Source organism: Andrena cerasifolii, chromosome 7 (genome assembly GCF_050908995.1).
Source record: "Andrena cerasifolii isolate SP2316 chromosome 7, iyAndCera1_principal, whole genome shotgun sequence".
NCBI classification, from domain to species: Eukaryota; Metazoa; Arthropoda; class Insecta; order Hymenoptera; family Andrenidae; genus Andrena; species Andrena cerasifolii.
This window is the reverse complement of record NC_135124.1, coordinates 6,541,575-6,564,310: the sequence shown is the minus strand read 5'-3', so window position 1 is coordinate 6,564,310 and position 22,736 is coordinate 6,541,575. Positions and strand designations below refer to the sequence as shown.

The window sequence follows — 22,736 nt, the reverse complement described above, 5'->3', positions numbered from 1 at the left end:
CTCTTCCAACGACTTTCGAAACGCCATCGTTAGGGGAACCTTCTAACAGAATAACAAGCTAATATTCTACCATCTAGCGAGATTGGGTCGGTTCGCCTTTCAGTTTGCGAGGGACTGCTCTCGTTGACGCTGAAAATCCCTCGCGGATACGTTCTCGTCAACTCCAAAGGAGATAGATCGCCGATGGCTGTCGAATCACTCTCCAGGAAGATGACGAAGATAAAGCTCTCCTTATAATCCAACGTTTCCGACCACGTACATTCTCTAAAATTCTTCTCCAGCCTGTTAACTCCTTGATGCGTGACATGTATTTACATTCCCATACATTTGCTACCAAAACATACTCTCCTATATCCAACAAGAATAAGCTCGAAAAGTCCACACGTTCCTTAGGGAATTATCGAGTTGAAAATTATTCCACAAGTGGCGGCAGAGTTCTAGCTAACGACGACAACGAAGAGCAGACCCATCCCCAAGTGCAGCTCCTTTTCGCGTTGAGCTTAGTCGATTTTCGACGATTATACTCGAGCACTGTTCACTGTGCACGAAACTTGGCCGAAAAACAGCTGTGCAAGGCATTAACTATCAGTTTCCACGTGGAATGGGCTGGGGAACTTTGGGTGATGATTTGGGATTTCTTGCTCGTGAAACGAGGTGGTCCCTTTGTGTGCACAGATCGAGCGCGCATCCCAGGGCTTTGGTCAAAGCTCAGTCTGTTGGATCTGTACGATCCTTGGTTAGACCAGAAGATGGTGTCTGCACTCAAAGGGGTGCTATGTATGTTTTGGGGGTAGTGGAGGAGTAAATAATCGTCTGATGTGCGGGTGCGAATATCAAGGCTAAGGTATACAGCCTTGTGCTTGGGCGTAGTAGTACGAGCCTACGATAAGTCAGGCGTCCTGGAATGTTGAATGTAACGACGTTGTATTCGAGTGTACGAAGGCGTGCAAAATACTTTGTAGTCGGGGGTATATGGGATACGAAAAAATAAAGCGAAAACCTTGATAAATGTAGATCCAAAGATCAGTTCTTTCTGAATTGTAACGTAGGTAGGGGAGAGTGGGCAGGTTTGAGTCAGATTTCAATTAATCTCTAATATTGAGCAAAATGAGAGAGAAACACGCTTTAAATGTGAAGAATTGTAATTAGTAAGGTTTTACCATCAATGTCCCATCATCATTTCATTATTCCAAAGAAATCTTTAAAATTATAAAATTTCTAAAATGGGTATAAGGGTCGTTTAATTTTTCTATAAGTTTTGGTGTAAATATAGGAGACTTTTATATATTTATATATGCAGTTATTACCTACAAAGTGAAAATATATGTATACATAGAAAAGTAGTGAAGTAAATAAATAAAATAAAAGCTGCAAATGCATAACATAATAAGCACAAACGTATTGAAAGTAGTTAATTAAATTTTTACTGCAGATTTTCAAAACTAATCAAGTCAACATCGAATTTAAAAAAAAATCTGTGTCCTGCTCGTACCAGCTACGCTGTTCGGAGGACTTAAACGCAATATTTTTTTTTTAAGCGATATTTTCTCAGGAGTATTTCTCTCTCTCCTTCAGTCTTTCTTTTATAAATAAGTGGCATTGTAGGCCTGTAAAAAGTGGGGAGGTGTGGGTCGACTCAAATCTCCGGCACACTTCTGACCCATACATCCCGCATCGGAACGTTTATAATAAGGCACCTGTGGTAGTCAAGCAACGTGTTTTAGGTTACAATTGATAACCTATAACTGCTGCTTGAATATAAGTTCTTCTACTGACACTTTTACAAGTACTACGTATTTTATATAAGTTTATAACCGCTACTTATTTCGGTTACGAATTTAGGTTAAACTTACCACGAAAATGCACATCTACTTATAGAAAATTAATACGCGCTTTAATAAACTTCTCGCTGTGGTTACGAATTTCCCTACTACTGCTACAACGAATGGTACATGCGCGAATAAGATATGCCTAGCAAGGATGGAAATCCAAATCTCCCACGACCCAAACCTACCCACTCTCCCCTACATACATCTATGAAAATCGTTTGAAATAATGTTTTCGCTATCACTTATTTAACTTTAAAATAATAAGGATAATAATGAAAATGAACAACTCGAGGTCCTGCACAAAATCTTTTCAAAGTAATCTTTTCTACGAAAGCTTGAATTTCATTTAACATCTGTTGTTTGAACCTTCACACTGCAAGGGTGCTTCGCAGAACCATTGTTTCTTCCAATATAACCTTCAGCTAACTTTCGATTCGATAAATTTAGCAACCACCGCTAATGATTAAAGCACTCAACCCTCCATTAGTCTAAATTGTGTGCTCATCGTTCCAAGCTTATATCTCAGAATATACCTTACAGAATTTATATTACAGACAAATATGTAACAATTCATCACCCCCTCCATTAAGTTGCCCACTAATGTTTCCCGGAGGGAACACCAGAGAACCAATCCTTCTCGAACAGATATATCGAAGCGATAGTCCCGAGCGATCCCATAAAAATCGAGCAACTTTCGAACGGCGCCATAGCTGAGGCTACTCTGCTCGAAACGGCGTCTTCCGCTTTCATTCGGGGCCCGGCCACCTCGTCGGAATTAGAAGAGTAAACGGGGAAACGGATGCTGATGATTTATGGTCCGCCGCGAGACAGTGAGAAATTTTCAGCGTTTCTGTTTTCCGCGGAGTTACTTGCCCGCAATGAAAGATGGCCCGGCGCCCAGAAACTGAAGTGATCACGAGGCGCTTGGGAAATCACGAAAACAATTCGCACTCCGGAGAGTAAAACAGATCGCCTCTAAACCAACCAGCGTTCTGTTCCGCCCTGTCATTCCGCGATAAGTTCAGACGCGGATTGTCAGCGTTCCCGAAAGCGCCCGTTGAAGACGGGGCTTTTGTCGCTGGTGAATAAGTGCCTTCGACGAGCCGCTCGTATCCAGAAATTGCCACTCGAAATCTTCGAATTCACGCGCGCCGCGCGTATCCCTTCGACGTTTCCCACTTCGACGAAACATTCCTGATATTAATCACGCCCGATACGGGCTTGGTGTTTCGACATAAAAATTCCATGAATTTGTAAGTTGAGACCTGTATGTATATTCGATGAGGGAAGGTGAAGTTCGGCGTGCTATTATCTACACGTCTGCGGCTTCTGTATGGAATTCTCCACTCGCCAATATTGGATGGGCAAGGTTACTCTCCCAATGTGAGCTTTAATGAGTCAAGTAAATTCGCCGCTTCAAATTGCGCTGAATATTATTAGGGAAAGTTTGATGTAAGTCTATGGAAATTAGGATGCATTGCGTGCCCTTCTTTTACAGATCGATCTTGCCGAGTGTCCACGAGATACTACTGCGCCAAGACCACCGTGAAGTATAATAGAAAGTTATATGCTCGAACACTGTTGTTAAATATTAATGAAGACCTAAGCGTCGTTGAGAAGAGAATCAAATGCTGTCTTTCGGCGCGCACCAGTCCATCGCTAAACCACTTGCAGAATCAACGAAAAGCTGAACTGGAAAGCTGCCGAACGTAGTCAAAACTGCTCAATACCTGAACCTAGAGAATCAAAGACGAATCGACGAATTTTTCTAACGTTTCGAACGTGTTTACACCAGTTGACCGTGTTGTCTGTTGCCTGATATTCGAATCCATCGAGAACGTTTCCATCCTAACGCGTCTTGCAATCAGTACGTTGGATTCTACCAAGGAGATTAAATATATTTAAGTAGAAGTCGGGGAGAACGCACCTGACGACGTCGGACGAGCTTTTTAGATTGAGTTCTTTGAAGCGACTTCCCTGGATGAGCAAAACGAGTGCCAGAAATTCCAGCGCGACGAGTATTTGCGAACGGCGTGGGAAAAGGGAGGAAAGGGGCAAAGCCGTTTCCCGCAGTAATCCTGTTCCGTTGTCTCATGGCGAGCAAACCATGAAGTAAAAACGGTATCGCCGGACGAGTCAAGTCTAGAGGGCCACTGGCGTCCCGATGTAGATTTATAAAAAAAAAAAACGCAGCAACAGAAACGAGGATCGCGTTGAAGGGACGCAATAAAAGGGAGATTACATTTGCAATCGCGCATTCTCTTTTACGCGTGGAGAAAGGAGAAATGCGAGACCCTCGCTCGAAGCCCCACTCCACCCTCGGACGTTTAAAAATTTCACGTCAAACTATTCGGCGAGTCTGCGATTTAATAACGCGGATTAACGTGCAGCACAGGGAATTCTAGAGAAAACATGTGAAGATATTATATCGTATGAAAAATTACTCGCTGATCTCCGGGCTACTGAAACGGGCTGAAAAGAATCGTTAAAAGACCGCTGTGAATGTTGAAAATTTCGAGTCAGGGACTGATTGATCGAATATCGTTGATGTCTGGCGAGGAGATTACTGTAAAGTGAAGAAGTCGATAGCCTGTCCTCCTTGCGACTCTACGTCCGCGCGGAGGGGTACAGTGAAAAAGGAGGTCGACAAGGATTACAGGACAGCCATCGACGAGTGGACAAGCGACATCGCATCGACGTTTACATGCCTCGAGTCGACCCAGCGGAATCTACGAGGCGTAAAAACGCGATCCAGGGTGATTGCGTCCGAGCCAGGATCTAGATTTCCAACAGAGAGTCGCTCGGTAAGTCGTCACGGTGTGCGGATTGGGGCGAATTCTCGGCTACATCGGCGGACGACCGTCGGTGGGAGCCGCCAGCATGTCGCAGTCCGGGTCGGGAGGTGTGAACGATAGCCAGGAGCAGAATCAGGCTGGACAAACGACGGAGAGTCAGCAGACGACGTGTCACAACGGCCGCGCCGAGCCGCCTGCTGTCAAGGCCAAGCAGGATCTGTCGAACGGCTTCGAGAATCGAACTATGGAGTACGACAGGTTCTCCCAGGACAAGGCTCAGCAGAATCAGCCGGTTGGGCAAAGTCTGGAGCAACAGCAGCAGGCCCAGCAGACGGGCCAGTATGCGGCTGGTAGGAGGCAATCCATGGTGGGTGTCCCTGAAGACAGGCACCCACCGACTGGCCAGCTTCCTCCGCATCAATACGCTCAAGAAAAAGCTGGGGTCGAGAGGACACAGCACGTGTCCCAAACCAGCACTCAAACCTTACCAGTCCAAGCTCAGCCCCAGTTCATGCCGGACTACGATCAAGCTCAGTACACCCAGATACGAAGCCAGTTCGAAGTCAGACCTCAACTGTACCCTCAGCAGGCGCAGTTCGCTGAGAGGGCTGGCTACGTGACTAGAGACGTCACTTTCAGAGACCCTGCGTTATACCAGGGTGGCACAACGAACCCAGTGTTCACTGGCCAAGGTCAGTATGTGACTGTGCAGCACGGATCGCAGATACAGTCTCAGTCAGCGAGTCCTCAGCCACCGTACTTCTCGGGCGTGGTCGTCCCGCAGCCACCCGGCTACGCTCAGTTCGGTACACAGCCTCAGTACCCCTACAGCCAGTACCCTCAGACGGTCATAAACGCAGTCCCGTATAACCCTCACGCAGGAATCTATCCGAGTCAGCAGTTTGGCCAGCAATCACCGAACACGCAGAGATTCTCTCAGGAATTGGGACAGTACCAGGCGCAGCCGATCATTCAGCCTATTGCGCAGAACGTGGCTCACGGGATCCCGATGTCGACGACCGATAGGCCGAGCCGTGGGCCGAAACCCATGGTCCCGCCGCGGGGTAACTCGAAGATCACGCATGACAGCGGTCACAGGAAATCTGCGAGCGTTGATGTCGCGGGGATGCAGAAGCCAAAGTACGATCCGAATCAGAATCCTCCGCAGGAGCAGATACATCGCAGCGACGGGGCCATAATCGTGCAGGGCACGCAGATAATCACGGACGGCCAGGACAGACGATACCTGTCCGCCATCAATCAAACGCCGAGGACGCGACAGGACGGGCTGTACGTTGATACGAACGGAGATCCGCCCGGGCGAGAAAAATTGTGCGATGCCGTGGCGGCGGACTGTGGCCTGTACGTGGCCAGGCCCGAGCACAGAAAATCTATTTCCGTGGACGTCACGTCCGTGTTCCCACGTCGGGGCGACACGATCACTTGCGCGTTTCCTGGCGATGGGAACCAGGAAATATTGATAGCGGGAAGGAAGGCCGGCAATATGGCCGAGCCGAAGCGAGTGGAAGCCAATCAAGTGTATCCGCCTGATCAAAGGCGGCTGGATACGAGCTTAAGAGTATCGCCAATGGCTTTTGATACGAGACAAGAAAATAGGAAGAGCATAGGGGCTGACAGAAAGCCCGAATGGGGTAACGTGAGCCCTAATCAAAGAGTAGCGATGCCGCAAGAAAACAGGCGATCCGATTACTTCGACGAGCATAGGAGATCGCCTATGACCATAGAGGGGAAGAGAATGGAGGATGTCCGAAGATCACCGATGCCATTCGTGCCGATCCGAGAGGCGTCCGCGGATCGGGGTGGACAAAAGAGTCCGTCGTTCGTGAATCAAAATTTCGAAAAGACCAGGCAGGAGCTGGCTATATGGGCCGAGCAGAGGCAACGGCAGGAGCACGAGAAGAACATGATGCAGAGCCAGATACTGTCTACTAGTCCGCGGTCACGGAATCAGTCTGAAGAGAGGAGGGACTGCAGACCCCTGCATCAGGTAGAGGATCGTAAAGACACGAGGATGACACAGTCAGCCTTCCAGCCGCTGCCCAACATTAGTCAGAGCACGATAATGGAGCAGCGACGTCATTTGCGGCACGTGAGCGCAGACTTAACGAAACACATGGAACTGTCGAGGAAGGAGTTCGACGATCAGCCCATCAGTGGCTCGGTGGCGAACCTTGGGCCAGCTGTTAGCACGGTCACCTCTCAGAGAGCCAGCCCAGGCATCTGCCACCAATATCCAGCCCTCAGCGAGGCGAAATTAGACACCAAGACGGTATTGACAGTGGTGACTGATTTCGGCGACGCGAATTTAAACAAACCCATCGATCAAGTAGATCACATAATCCATAGCCATCGTAAGAGTTACGCCTCCAACAATTTATTGACTCATAGTAAAAGTCAAACGGAGAATCTTCAATGCCAGCTGGATACGCAGACCGAGAAGGCAGACACTGCCCAGGCCCAGCAGCAACAGATGCAGAATCAACGAAGCCTCGATTTAATTTCGGAGAAGCTCAGCCAGTTCGAACGCCAGCAGAGCGATCTCCAAGCGAAGATACAGTGTCTGCAGAACCAGAATCAAATTCTAGACAAAGTAGCGCAGTTCCAACATCAACAGAGCGACTTGCAGGCACGCCTGCAGAGTTTGCAGGCGCAGAATCTGTTAAGTGATAAGTTGCAAAGATCCACAGATTTCCAGCAGCATCCAATGGGGAGCGAGATACATCAGATCCAGTCCAACTCTCTCTCTAACCACCAGGAGCAGGCAGATAAGACTTGCCCGTCGCAGAGCCAGTATCCGTCGCACAGTCATCATCAAACGTTATTGACCGCTTCCTATTCACAGAACTCTAATCATCAATCCTGCCAATCATCTGTCTGCGAGAAGCTATCGCCCAGGCTTCAACACGACACCAACGACCCGAATTCTATTCAGATACCGAACATGTCACAGATGCCGCTGCCGTGTCTCTCACAATTCGAGCGCGCTGACGCGTCACGTACTTCGTTCTCGCAGTTCCATCGACTTCAATGCCAGATCGACGGCCACGAGGGTGCTTCGGCGTCGCCAAGTGGCGTTTCTGCGGTTTCATTCACCGGTACCTTGAAGAAGGTGCCACCGGAGAAGCCACCGAGAACGTCTCTAATCGTTCAATCGCCGGAATCAGAGGTAAGAGAACCAAAGACAATCGTAGGTTGCATGGACCACTGTTTTGCACGACGTAGCGGTGTGAATATTAGTAACGTTACGATTTGTGTACATACTAGCTGATGTACCCGCCCTCGCGCGGGCAATTTTATGTTGCGAATCAAATTTTAATTCCTACACGAAAATAGGTTATAATATATTGTGAATAAATCAGCAACGTAGGGGTTTGAATTGGTAAAACAGTTGACAACTACAAACAGATAAAGCTACGCCTCATCTACAGCCATCATTGCGCAAGTAAAACAATTAACAACTCTACTCACAGTCAAAGATTATCTTCAATCCTTGTTTTTGGCTCTAGTAGCACCCCTGCTTGCAAATCGAGAATGTTAAATAATCCAGAACTTTCCCCGAGAATTGTGCTACAGGTTAAAAAACCGCATCGAAATTAGTCTATTAGTTCCTGAGTTATAAGGTAACAGACACAGGTGCACTATTTTCTAAACGAAAAGAAAATAATGTTTGCAGCAAAATTGACGTGTATACTGTATATCTACTTGAGAGAGTGAAACTGAAAATATAGATTTATAGACGCTCTTTTCTATTTCGTTGTTATCCTTTACTTGTGACAGATGTAGTGAGTGTCAATTTTTATAAATCTTCTATATATCTAACCAGACTATAATAGATTTCTGTATTTACATGCACGAAAAGGGCTTCTAAATTTTGATGATACTTTCACTCGGAAGTTCAGAGCAGTAGACTGAAGATTGCAACTTGGAAAGATAGAGAAATAATGTTTACGGTTGGAAAAGCAAGCTTCTGGTTTCGCAGATCCCACGAAGCTTTTATTATCCCTAGGTACGTGTTCAATGTAGAAAAAGCAAGCGCGGAATACAGGATCCGTGATGAGAGGCACTCGAACAGTCAAAGTACACTACCCGTTTCCCAATAATTCTTTATAAAATTAAAATCCACCGGGCTTGGCCGAGTAACGCACGAGAGGGTTCTTTCACGTTTTGCGGATTAGTTGCCAGTGCTTGGAGTGGGCACGAGACGAAGATAGAGGGCTGGATCGGGGAGATAGGAGTGGATAGAGATCTCCACTTGCAGTTTTTGCCGCGGCATCGAAGTGGAATGAACTCGTTAGATATCAGACCCGATGTTGTCTTTGAAAACTTCGTTACGAGGCCTGTGTACCTTTCGCCCTACTTCCACGCTTCGTCCTTTCGTCTAGACAACTTTGTTCCAGCTATAAAACTGGATGCCACGCCGTTCTCTGACGACGACGTCGCTCCGCCGAAGCTTGCACGTGTTTCGAATAGCGAATCCCAGATTTCGCGACTACACAATACCTCCACCTTGCGCAATATCGTATTGCTCGGGCGTTCTTCGTACCTCGTTTAAGAATATATCGTTTTGTACCTTCTATATGACTTTCGGAATATATGCTACCCTCTTTGCAGAAAGAATGCGGGGAACCTAGCGTTCCGTCAGTTACTCTGCTTCGCTTATGTTGGTAGAAATTCAGAAGGTTCTAACAGATCAATTTCGTGAAAGAATTACGCTCAGTGCTTACCTCAGAATTGAGGGGTTACTGTAGACTGACAAGGGGAGGGCACCATGTGGTAGACACCGATTTTGATGAGCCTTGGCACGATGGATCTATGTCGAAAATAAGTAAATAGGTGTCCGAAAAAAATTCATAGTGGCCGTGGGGTTTTAGTGGGACAAAACCCCACACGACCCTGCCCCCACCTCCGGGAGATCCCTTCTGAAGGCGTCGGGGTGCCTTTTGAAGATGTCTTCACGTTAAAAACACTTTATACATTTTTTTTTAATAATTACTCTTTTTATAATTTTTTTTTTAACTTGGGGAAATCTTCAAAAGGCTCCTCGACTTTTTCAGAGGGGAATCCGCCGGGGGCGCCAGGGTAGTGTGGGATTTTTACCCATTAAAACCCCACGGCCACTATGAAATTTTTAATTTCCACGTAAATATCTCAATTATTAAGGAATTATAAATATTCAATTATTATTTTTGACATAGATCCATCGTGCCAAGTCTCAACAAAATCGGTGTCCACCGTATGGTGTCCTCCCCTTGTGAGTGATGAATTTTTGGCCGAAATTCTCTGGCGAGTGATTTCACTTTCAACCGTACAATCATCATAAATCTTATTTTCTCTTTCTCCAGAAACATAAGTTCTCTAAACAAACATCTCGAAACAACAGAATCAACAGAAGACATTCTCGAGCAGCATGATCGGTTCTCCACCCGAGCGGCATCATTTCAACCATCGGCAACGCTCCATTTCAAGCCAGACATTTCCAATCTTCGCCAATATTTTACATAACAGACCCAGCGGCGCGGAGGCGTGCACCAAAGCAAACAACCGTCCCTCTGCGAATACGTGGCCGCCGAACCTCCGCTAGCTACGTCCCGCGAAAATTGGGTTAGCGCTGCGAGTCGCGCGCGTATGAAAAGCTCCGGCGTTTACTTTCTCAGGAGAGCAAATATACCCCCATTGCAGCGCGGCGGACAATGGAGGAGTAAAGAGAATTCGTATTTCCGGCCATGGTGCGTCACCTAACCTGCCTAACGGAGGATCCCGCCCGCTCCGTGTCTATAGGAACAGGCTTCATCCCCGCCGTTTGATACAATTCGGCAAAGTCCGTCCCTCCTTTCCTCCGCCACGGTAACGAGAATGTGCTCAAAGTAGAAAGCTAAGTGAAACGTATAAAGGATTTAATGGCACGAAAGGGAATATTTTATTTGGCCGCGACGGAGGGACAAAGGGGCGGTGAAAGGGTTTCGTGTTTCGGGCGGCGTCGCGATCCTTTAGCCCGCAGAAGTGAGTGACCGTGACGGAAAGTGCATCGCTTCCTCGTCTTCTCGTAATTAACCTGGCCCTCTCCAGGCTTTCGCGCGGGAATGTTTACCGGTACCTGAAGCGTAGCGTTTAAAGCGCAAAGCGTGTTCAGGCCGGCCGAGAGGGAAGATTTTCTTTTTCCAGGCAATTTTACCGCGTCCGTTTGTAACGGCGCCGACAATGCGCGGGGTTAAGAGAATTCGCGTTCCTGGCTTTGCTCCGTTGGCTCGTTTACTCGCTAGAGAATTCTTGCTGGGACCAAGTGTCCGGGCGAGCAAGCGCGTTTCATTCTAATGTAATTAATGTCTCGTTCTTTCAGCACTCCTGGCCGTGCTTAGCAGTGTAATAGGGCAAAGTGAGTAAGAAGGGCGGAACGAGTAGCTCTGCTGACACAATTTCGCGATATTAAATGGATACACAGCCGTGTCTGCCACGGGGAGAGTTGGGTCTGCCGGGATCAGTGGTTTGATTCGTCCTGGTGGCTGTTGTCCGATATTTTTGAAGTACACGAAGATTAGGGTGGTTGTGGGGTGGAAGATGAAGTAACGATGTAGGGGAGAGCGGGGACAAAATAACATTTTTACATTCGGCCTAGCCTACAATTACCTTCTAAAGGTATAAAAATGACAATTATACCTCAGATAGTATGTTTCTTGGCCTATCATTTGGGCCCAGATTCAGCTTTACGTGATAAGTAGTCAAAGAGTTATGGCATTTTTTCGCAGTGACTGTCGTTGTTACTTTTGTCCTGCAGGGGTAGGACGAAAGTAACATACGGTGGGGGCGAAAGTGACACTAATTATTTTGAGGAAAATTAAGTAAAACGCTTCTTCCAACGCAAAATAGGATTTTTTATTATAAAACAAAAAACGATAGAAAAAAACATTTAAATACACATATTTTAAGTGACGATAAAAACAAATAAATTTTAAATAACGAAAGGTAGAAAGCATAACCAGCTTCGGACATTTCTTTGGTATTGTGTATTTAGTGGAATGATAGGTATTAAATTTTACATACTCCGAATTGAAATTATGACATACGTAGTGAAGATCACCCATGGTGCAGTCTTCGTTGGACTAACCCTTAAAATCTAGACATTGGATCCACTTGCACAGCTTTCACTGAAAGGGTCCAAACAAACCAGACACAGACAATCATTATCATCTGAAGGATTCCTATCCTGTATGCAATTTTGCTCGCCCATGTAACACGTTACTTTCATCCCCAGAGTAACGTGTTACTTTTGTCCCCAGCCATGTTTTTCAGAATAGAACTGTTATAACATACAAATTATACAAGGCTTGTTGAAATCAACTACAGGAACTTCTAAAGACATTATCTAAGAACGCTCTAGCAAATAATTGGTTTAATATCTATAGTTTAACTACGAATATTAACAAAACACCAAAACAGGAGAAACTTACCTGAATGATCTGAATAACAATTTTCGCTTGCATATGTAACTGTGTAAAGCAAACGTTTTGGAAATGTTCGTGGAAGAGGGTGTGTTACTTTCATGACGCCGTTACGTTTGTCCCCGTCCTCCCTTACGTATTAGTTTCTTGATGGGTGAACAAGTAAATTGAAAAATGAGATAGGCGCTACTGCATTTATTGCTGTCGCTACAAAATGATTAAATTCACGACAAGTTTGTGTTTTTATTTAACTACACTCGAAAGGAGGAATCGCTATCTAATTTATCTTCAGCGAGTTGCACTGCCCCTCGAGGAAGAGAAGTTAGAAAACTGCAACGATTGACTTCCCTCAAAATTATTACTTCCCCTACCGTGAATATAATTTTAAATGACAAAATCCTCAACGTAAGGGAGCCACGGATTTTGTTCTCCAAATTGTAAAGATTAATCTAGAAGCTACAGAATTAATACACTTGAAGTGGAAGGGAAATCCATTCAACTACCAAACAGCCGCGGGAAATCCTTCGAGCGATTCTTCCAAGCTAAGCAAACACTTGCACAGGGGATGGTCGTTTTTAAAAAGATTTATCGCGGCGGGGGACAATTTCATGGACATTGCGCCCCGAGTGAGTGCCTCTTAAAGACGCTTTTGACCCCGCTGATATATTTTCATTCGTGCAGTACGGTGCAGATCGGAACGGACTCCGAGAGCCATCGGAACGTTTCGCGTTATTGACTTATTTCACTAGTGTGTCGCTTCTGTCCACCCATTTCTTCCCCCCGCCCCCTCTCGCCCCGTGCCACCCGCGTATTCCCGGATTTTCGTGAACGAAAACGAAGAAAACAGCCAGCCATTGGCGTGAATACGCCCGTCTCTCGATCGTATCTGTGCTCAGGTCGATACTCTGAAAGCGGCAACAGATAGAGGACGAGACGGTGCAGCGTGCTTCTCGGAACTCGTTTCCTCCATTTATACGGATTCGTTTTAATCATTGGCGCAGATATCTGTTCCTCGTGCTGGAGACACTGCGATTCATTAGGAAGTCGATGCGCAGGGATGACGGACGCCCTGGACATTGATAACGTCCTTGGAACGGGTGAGATAGCGCGGTGGGCGAGTAATGAATGGAAGAAGACTGGCAGGGTGGTTATTTGCGCAGGAAATTTGGAGAATATGAAAATATTACGATGAAAGTAATCAGCAACCGGCATAACAATTTGTGGAGATTAGGCTTATCACGTTGTAGTTTAATGAATGATTAAAATTTAATTTTGTGAGAGATGACGATACCCATTTGCATTTGCTTTCGACGGGACCTGGAAGCAGGGTTCTGTTTAGAAATATGTTCGAACGTTTCGCGAGCACTTTCGTTCAGAATAATTAAAGCAAATTAGTTTAACCGCAGGCCAAATAAGCGGTTCGCCCCGTTAAATCAGTCACTCTGGCTGCATTAAATCGCGCAAATGTTATACCGCCAAAGATTTCGGGAAAGTTCGTAGCTTGCGGTCCCGAAAGCCCTGCTCGGAACACGGCATGCCATCCGAGACACGCCAGATACAGTAACGTAAATTTAGAAAGGAACGTAATTCGACGAACGGGAATTTCCGGCACGTAGGTATCGCGATACGGTTTCACGCAAAGTGCAGTCACGGTGCACCGAACGTGGCATGAAATTCGGCTGCGATTCAGTCATTTTGTATAAACGTAGAACAAAGTGGGAGAGTTAAATAAGGCAGGAGTGCGGAATACCCTTGAATAGGCTTGATCCTATTATACGAATCGTGGTAGGTTAGCAATGTATATTGCAGAGCACGTAGCTTAACTAATTGCAAATCACTATTAGCGACTGTGAGTTTAGACGAAATCGAGCTATTTTTGTGCAGGACAGGATATTGAAGTGTCAGAAGTAAAGAATTTGGTGACAGTTGAATGCTGTATGTAAATCTGAATTTCTAAATCAATATGATTAAAGTATTATTATTATTTCTTAGAAATATTATTAGCGACTGATTAGTAATTGATCTACTTCATTTGTTAGTTCTTTCGCTATGCTGGATAATTTCATTCTCCTCGTTATACAAAATTTCTAAATAATTCCCACTATTTGTAGAGCAATATTGCATCTACCAGTGGCGTGCATTTGTTTGTTAATTAATGGACATGGAGGCAATGCATTTAAGTTTGGACGTATCTCTCGCAATCGACAGCCTCATTCAGCAGTTATGAATGATTACTAATCGATCCGTCGCAGATGTTGCGAGACTGTCGAATCTATGAGGCGCAAATGTATATTAATGCAGGCACATGGTACATATTAGCAATGCCAATACTAATAGTAATTATTAACTGTGCAGAACTATTCCATCCAGAATTTCAAATACTCCACGACTGAAAATTCTATATATTCTTCATTTGTAATTTATTTTTCCGCGATTTTTATACCACGAAACCTTCGCGAAGAAGGGAAAAGATGTTCCCCCTGTAATTGGGTAATTATAATTCCCGCTCTTTGTTCCAACCATGTTTCCTCTTACATTTTATAAATTCGCAGTATCTTGTTACATTCGCGAAACTCGAGAATATCTTTCGCATACCTCTCAGAATTATGCTGGTAAATTAAAAATAATGTCACACTGCCACATTCACTATCGTTCCTACCTATACCAATAAGACAATCACAACAGCGCATGCAAATATTGATCTTGTTAAATTGCAGTGCCTTGTAAAAAATTCCACATTATATCAATTATTTCAAAAAACAATTTCATAGAATATTTCACTTCAATTCTCGTTTTACCAATTCCTTTCACTGAAAATCTCATTCACTCCCCACAGAATATATAAAAAAAAGTTCAAAGATAAGCTACAAAGAATAAATATTTTTTTAAGTCGGTGCCAAAATAGAAAGAAAATTAAATCGGCAGGACGCGTGACGTCCCACTAAATTTTTGCGCGCTCTGATTCCCGGGCGTAAGTGTGCTAATGGACTATAATTGATAAAGGTTTAGAAATTGATTTAATTTTGTTTATATTTTGGCACCGACCTAAAAAAAATTGTTTAATTCTTTTTAGCGCAACTTTAAAGACGGTTTTTTATTTTTTTAAAAAGATTATTATTTTTTAATTTTTATGTTCGTTTTAAGTCGTTTAAAAAACATTTATTGTGGTACTAATTGGGGAACATACTCCATATAACAACGAAAGAATCGTGCAAATCGGTCGACGCGTTACAAAATTATGCGCGAACATACATTAAAACTGAAATTCCGGATAATTCCAGAGTATCTAGAATATAATAAAAAAAACATAGCACCACCGGCGCTTCATACGCTTTCAAATAAAAAAAAATCGTCGAAATCGATGCACCTATGCGGAAGTTATGCGCGAACATACATACACAATGAAATACGTGACGAATTGAGTAACCTCCTCTTTCTGAAGTCAGTTAAAAACAACCCATACCATTCACTTCAACCCTTAAACCCCCAACTCCAACCCTCAACAATCTCCCTCGAAATCCACTACAGAAAAACTAATTTACAAAAATATCTAAATACACCAGAACGCAATTCATTATTCCTCAAGATTCCGATAAACCCTGCAACCTGTCAGCAATGATTAATCATTGATTACCATTCCAAAGCCATCGTCGAGAACGCCCCTCGCGTCTGGCTGAAAGTTGCACCCGATTCGCGGACGAAACACATACTTTGGGCCGACGCGGAGGTGGTAGAAAAAAAATTCAGCATTTTCCTGAATGGCAAAATGAAAGCTGTCGCCGGCGAGCTCGAAAACAATCCGTTCTACGGTCCACAAAAGTCCGAGGTAACAATGGACCAGAGCCCCTAGCTAGGACTGGATGTCTTTGAACGCGGGTGGACCGTGTGTTTGCACGTCCCACTAAAAATCGTGCTGCAGGAAACGACGAGCAACGGCGAGTTAATCAGATTTGGCACGGTCTAATGGCTTCTATAACTGCAGATGAAACAGTCCGTCGACTTTGCGCCCGTTTCACGGCGGGAACGGGAATAATCACTGAACGAAAAGGCATGGCATGATTTTAAAACGCTAAACCGCGATCACGCGGACGCAAATCTTTCCTGATCCTCTTCAAATATGTGTCGCGGAATTATGTCAACGACCGCGCAATTCGATGCATTACATTTCATTTCCTGCGCCGCAGATTCCTCGCGTTCCCGCGAGCCCACTTTAATCGCGTTTCATTAAATTGCGCTCGAAATTTCACCGTTAGTTGCTGTGAAATGCAAATGACGTGCCGGGAGAAGTATTAGAGCCACGTGTGCTTCTTTAAACCCCTGCGTGGGGGCTGAGGTGAAATTCGTGGCAGAACTGGGAGGGAGTGATTCCTCATATCGAGGGAAATGGAGCAGGAATTTTTTTCGTACGGGGGGGTTGTTTTGAAAAAGCTGAGTTTTGAAATGCATTGGACACGCGTGGATCTGTGTTTCGAAATCTCCCTGAGTAGAGATATTTCTGCAACCCTTTGTTACGTTCGAAACGAAACTATCCTGGATATTTCCCTTTGTTTCTAATAGCAATATTTTTATTTCTGCTTAGAAATTAGTACTTCTATGCGAGGAGTGGTATTTCAAAAGGGCATATTTTCCTACGGTTTAATTTCTTTTTGAAAAATTCAAGTGAAAATACATGTTTCATCCAAAGGGCTTATTTCCAAGTTTGTCTGATGACATAGTGAAATAATTTTTCAATCTGAAACAAAACGGACGTATTTCCTATACTCGTCTAGTAAATTGTAATCAATTCGAAACAAAAGGAACTTAATTCCACAGAGTTACTCAAACATATATTAAATTAGTTTAAAATTCCACCCACTGTCATTTTCCCTTAACAATGCCGAAGGTTCTTTTGATCCTAGTTCTACCCAACCCAAAAGCCTTTGAAGCTGCTTAAAGGACCAATAATGTCTAAGTACACCTGCTAAAATCTTTGACTCGACACAACAATTCCCTGTGGACTACAAATACCATCTAAATATTTTTTTTGCCAAGTTTCTAATCTTTCTATTCCCTCCACTTATCAAGCGTTGGGAGCCTTTCAACTTTACTTGTTTCCACTTTTTACAAAGTCATGCAAAGTAATGTGTAGATTACAGAAGGACTTATTTCCAAATGTGTTTATATCAAAAGGGCTTATTTCCAAGTGGTTTCATACAAAAGGACTTATTTTTATAACTTCTATCATTAGGGTTAATTTCCAAACGTTCTTTTTCAATAGGCATTAAAACAACGTCGCTGAATTTAAAAAAAAAAATTTATTAAACTTAAGTACAGTCTTCTGCGGTTATTGAAAATTTGTTCAATGTGGAAATGTGTCCTTTTGAAAAATCACTGCTCACCACGATGCAATATCTGATACTGATTTTTTCAACTGCCAATTTTCCTAGCCCCTTATAAATCTGTATCACGAATCATGGCGTGCCCTATGTAATAAACTTTCTCTTTAAACAGTGCGAACTTTAATAATACTGGATAATTGCTGGAATCGTCGCGAAGGATTCCATCGAAACCAACCTCGCTTAATAGACACCTCCCCTCTTCCGACAAAATTCTCTGCTGAACGAAAGCATCGTGGATCGATCCCTCATAGCGAGGCGCAATCACGTGAATCAACATTTAATTTGAACTACACTGGGAATCTATACCAACGAACGTCGATCCTGCACCGCCAGTGTGCCCTTACCCTTTCGAAGACACCGTAATCTTTCAATTAATCTGGAATACGGTTATTTCCATTCAGAACACGTCGCGAAGAATAAGATCGCTGTTCCAACGGGCGGGAGGCACTGCCGGCGAGCGGATTATGAAATTAAACGGCGCGGGATTGATCGCGGGGCGAGAAGAAATTACCAGGCACAATGTTGTCGGAGGGTGAAAGCGAAATACCTCGAGAGTATTTCCTGAGATGGCCGAGCCCGGGGACAGAAGTGACGAGGAATATTAAATAACGCGATGAACCGAACGGAATCACGCCAATTCCGGTTATGCCGCCGCGTTTCTGCGAGCGGGGGAAAATGCTCCTCCCGGCGGATTTATAACAAAACGTTTCACTTAAGAAACGAGATACCTTGCGATAAAAATCGAGGCACGTACCTCGAGGATGGGTAATCGATAAACTGCATGATACGATTCGGCTCCGAGGTACAGTTTCACAACGTTTCCAGGAAACATTCTTTCTGGGAAATATATATAATTCGTGTGACGTAGGATAAACATATGTAGCATGGAATGCCTGATTTCAAAAGCTCTAACTCTAAAAGTAGGAGAGTCTTTTTTAATAAAAATGACACCAGGGGCCGTGGAAACTACTGTATGATCATATTTACAAAGCCAAATGTAAAAAAATTCAAATGTTTTGAAATTATACTGAAAAAACTGAAATGAGTAAAAATCGGCAGGTCGAAAAAGTGGTATCTACTTAATATGGAGCACCTAGGAAAGAACACTGAAAAACTGTATTTTTGATACTAAAAATGCGGATTTGTTAAGTAGATGATATAAATAAACAAATATATATAATTTTTTTGAATTTATTGTTGCTTTCTACGTCCCAAGAAGACCCATTCTTCGTGTGCCCACTGAAAGTGGCAGACACATTCGGTGTACTTTAAAAAAATTAAATAATAATAATAGATAATAAATAAAAACTAAAATTTTGTAACATAATATTATAATATAATCGTAGAATGGAACAGGCACGAGTTCCGATATCATCCGATATCTTAATATAAGCAGAAAGTGTTCGTGTGTTTGTTTGTCGCCTAAAAACTTTCCAAAGGTAAACTCTGGGGTCATAGAATGTGTCCTAGATATTCCAGATGAATGTGACTATTTTCACAAAAAAAAGTAAAGAAATAAAGATTTCTTTTTTTATAAAATCAGTATCTAAATTTCGAGCAAAGCCGAGTAGTGAAGCTAGTGTTCCATATTACGTACACACGTGTTCCTTAAGAAATTACGATTTCTACTAAGAAGAAAATAAATACTGGTAAACTATTTTTGAATAATCAAGAACAACGCATTTAATGATAAATCGTACAAAGATAATACTTTATATCTTACCTTTGCTACAATGTTTAACCATTTGATTCACTTTTCAAAAACTTTTACACACTACGAAAACTAAAAACGCTTCTCTTTCAATAATGGTTGCCCGACTGATGCTCAATTGTCAGTATGATCGTCTATTGTGTCTAGGGAATTAATTGCTTACACGATTGTCTGTAGAGTTCATCATTTCTTTATCGAAAGTTTACGATGCTCCAATTACCTACCTTTACCCTAAATGCATGTGGTACAGAAGGATCGTTTTCACTACCTAGTGGAGACTAGGTAGTCTAATAACGACGTCTTTGTTACACCTCTCACGTACTATGTATTATGTAATACCTAAGTCATAGGTACCGTAAACTGGAGGAATATTGGCAGTACGGGGTTAGGTCTGGATTAGGTAACATTGGCAGTTAATTAACAGGTATTAAAGATCGAAAAGGACAAAAGTTTTATGCATTTTCACACCTGTAGTATAATCACAAAAGATGCAATGTTATAACAGGATACTTAAAGCAAATCTGAAAAAAAATGTTAAGTTTTATATTACATAGCAAAATGTTACCAAAGTTCTTCTTAAAGTAACAATTAATGATTCTTAAATATAGGAGATATTTGTTGATCAACCTACTTGACAGCAGAGTTGAGCAAAATGTAATCTAATTACAAATTACAAATTACGATTAAAATGTAATTGTGTGATCAATTTGATTACATTTTGCCCAACTCTGCTTGACAGTTATTTGCAGTCTCAGCTGCCTAAGAAGCAGAATATCTATCCTCACTCACTGGTACAAATAATCAGACACAGACTTACAAGGGAACATCCCGAACCCGAAAATTCAAAAAATTCTGAAACTTTTTGAATATATAGAGAATTTCCTCCTGATTACAACGGAATATTTGTTTGCTGCCCAAATTCAGTCTGAGGGGGTGTAATTGACCCCTGAATATCCGGTTATTTTCGGGTTTTGTTTCATAACTCGCGAACCAAAAAATATTTTTTACCAAATGTTAGATCTAATTAAAAGAAGTAACATTTATCTTGAAACTTTTTCCCTATCTCTTACAGTTTCCGAATAATAACACAAATTCAGAAAATAGCCAAATTTTCAGGGGCTAATTTCACCCCCTTCGATTGAATTTTGGCAGCAAACCAAAATTGCGTTGTAACCAGGAGGAAATCCCCTACATATTCAGAAAATTTCAGAATTTTTTGAATTTTCGGGTTCGGGATCATCCCTTGTTAGCTTGCCTAATAAAGCAGATTAAAAACAGCCTTTTTCCATAACGAAACAAACAAGTATCATTTCTCCACACATCATTTCCTCTAGCGTTACACAATTTCTACCTTATTGAAACAATTTAAACGTCTGGAACATTTGAGATCTTATTTGAATCGAAGCTCGAGGATCGAGAGCCGGGCAGGACCCAATAACCATCGAGATGGAATTTTCTCGAGGAACGTAGAAAATCTCATTTTCCTCGCGGCTGATACAATTATCCTCGATACACCAGCCAGGGGAAGGGGAGGAGGCGGCTAAAAAATTTACGAGGAGCAAAAGGTAGCGGGCGATCGCGGAAGCGGATATCGTAAAAAAAGCAAGAGAGAGGAGAGTCGAAAGTTCAGGTGGAAGCAGGGAACAGAGGTAGGAAACGTTTCCCATGGGACTCGAGCCTTTCCTTCTTTGGGACGAGCAACCATTTTGACACGTATTCGATCGAACCAGCGAAACAGGAAAACGTCAAATCGGTCTCCGGTTTCCATTGATTCTTCGTGACCTATACCAAACGTCATTTTGATCGGCCCGACGATATTAATCGGGTTTTCATTATCGACCCACCGAGCGTAAATATCGCCCAGCTGCGTTTTACGCGAATGTCGATACATGTTTTTCGTTTTCGAGTGTCAGGCCGTTTCGAAACCCACTGTCTCTCACTGGATAATGTATTTTCAGCTTCGTGATACGATATTCGAGTGGACACAGCGCGGTCAAGTTAAACAGCGAGGTGTTAGTTGGTGTGGGTTAAAGAACTATTCGTTTTTTCAGTTGATAAGTCATTACTGATTTTTCTATCAATAAGGTAATAACAACTGGTTTTCTGATTTTAGTCATGACTGACGTTGGATTATTTCACCTTGGCTCTTGAATCTCTCTATTCGTAATGGCTGTGAGACTGTGTTTGATAATTGTACGATTTTAATAAGCAAAGTATCGAGCCTCTTGCAACACAATTTTGTGTGCAAAAAATTGGAAATATCAGACACGAACCGCGAAAGTGACTTGTTTGAACGACCCCCTATAGTCCTACACCGTATTTACTCATTTTTCCATTCCAGAGGGGAAATAATAACCTTTGAAGTTTGATTAAAAGTAGAGAATTCTGAAGTGATACATACAAGTATCTCTACGTAATTAGCTAAGTTAAACGCACACAGTTTTATCGGCTCTGTGCGTTGAGTAGAGACGGATACATCGTGAAACTTTTACAACTGTGCTGCGGCGAAATTGTTACGCGTAAGCTATAGGTACCGAATGGAAAACATTGGATAAAACTGCCAGTGTTGTTTTTTTTTTTACCCTTTATCTTTTCCAATATTCCATTTTTTATTTCATCAGATACGTTCATGTGGGTATGTAAAAAAATGCACAGCGTTGACGGCAACTCGGTAGATTTTTGTATCTGTTGAAAATTGATCAAATTCAAGTAATACACGACGACAGTAGGGGGAGGCCGGGGCTAAAAGTTCCGATTTCGATAAACCATAAAAATGACTGGAAAATAATGTAGTTATTCTCTTCACTATTGACTAATTTCTTGTTAAATTTATTATATCTTCTGATTTTAAGCTTGTGTTTAATATATTGTAATAGGTTTCCCATAGAAAGTAATTTATTTGTGGCTGATCGAAGCGGAACTTCTTACCCCTATATGGGGCAAGTTGTTATCGCATTGGGGTAAGTTGTTACTATGATATAAGAGTTGCCTTTTAATGAAATATTTCATTTTCTAATGAAATAAAGCAAAATTTTATTAATAATGGTTATTTACGAAGGTTCGGACCAACAAAAATGTATTATCTTTAAAAGAAAACCAAAACGATATAATAACTATAAACATTATCTTTGGTATAAAAACTATAATCTACTAATCAGTCTTACATTCAACTGTATGTAGGTACCTACTTATTGAGATTTGTACTTGTAGCCTACTGTGGACTCTTGTCCACATTGTAGTATTTTAATAAATCTCGATAGAATCATGTGGCAGATATTGAATTCTCTACCGACAGTTTTTATTTATCTTTACGCATAACTTCGATCGAAGTCGTGTCCCCTTGCGCCTTTTAACATTTTAATGATTTGACGGTGGGAAATGATTGTCCATCGTTTGCCCACGTTTGCCCATAAAAATTTTTTTTTTGCCCACCCTCCAAAACAAAGTTATGAACAAAATAAAAAATTTGTCTTCATAACCCATCATGAATGCATTTCAATTTTAATAATAGAAGGATACGAATGTACCCGACCTGGCCACGTTTGCCCACTCTTAGATTTCATTTG

General features: G+C 42.7%; 1 protein-coding gene across 1 annotated transcript in view; it reads left to right on the top strand.

Annotated features, from left to right (window-relative positions):
- The first annotated feature begins 4,476 nt into the window (after nt 1-4,476).
- The window catches only part of LOC143371496 (uncharacterized), a 609,947-nt gene continuing 591,687 nt past the window's right edge, over nt 4,477-22,736 (top strand). The window contains exon 1 of the mRNA XM_076816724.1: nt 4,477-7,811. Within this exon, the coding sequence (XP_076672839.1) occupies nt 4,710-7,811 (3,102 nt within the window). The 5' untranslated portion in view covers nt 4,477-4,709. The remainder of the gene's footprint in view (nt 7,812-22,736) is intronic.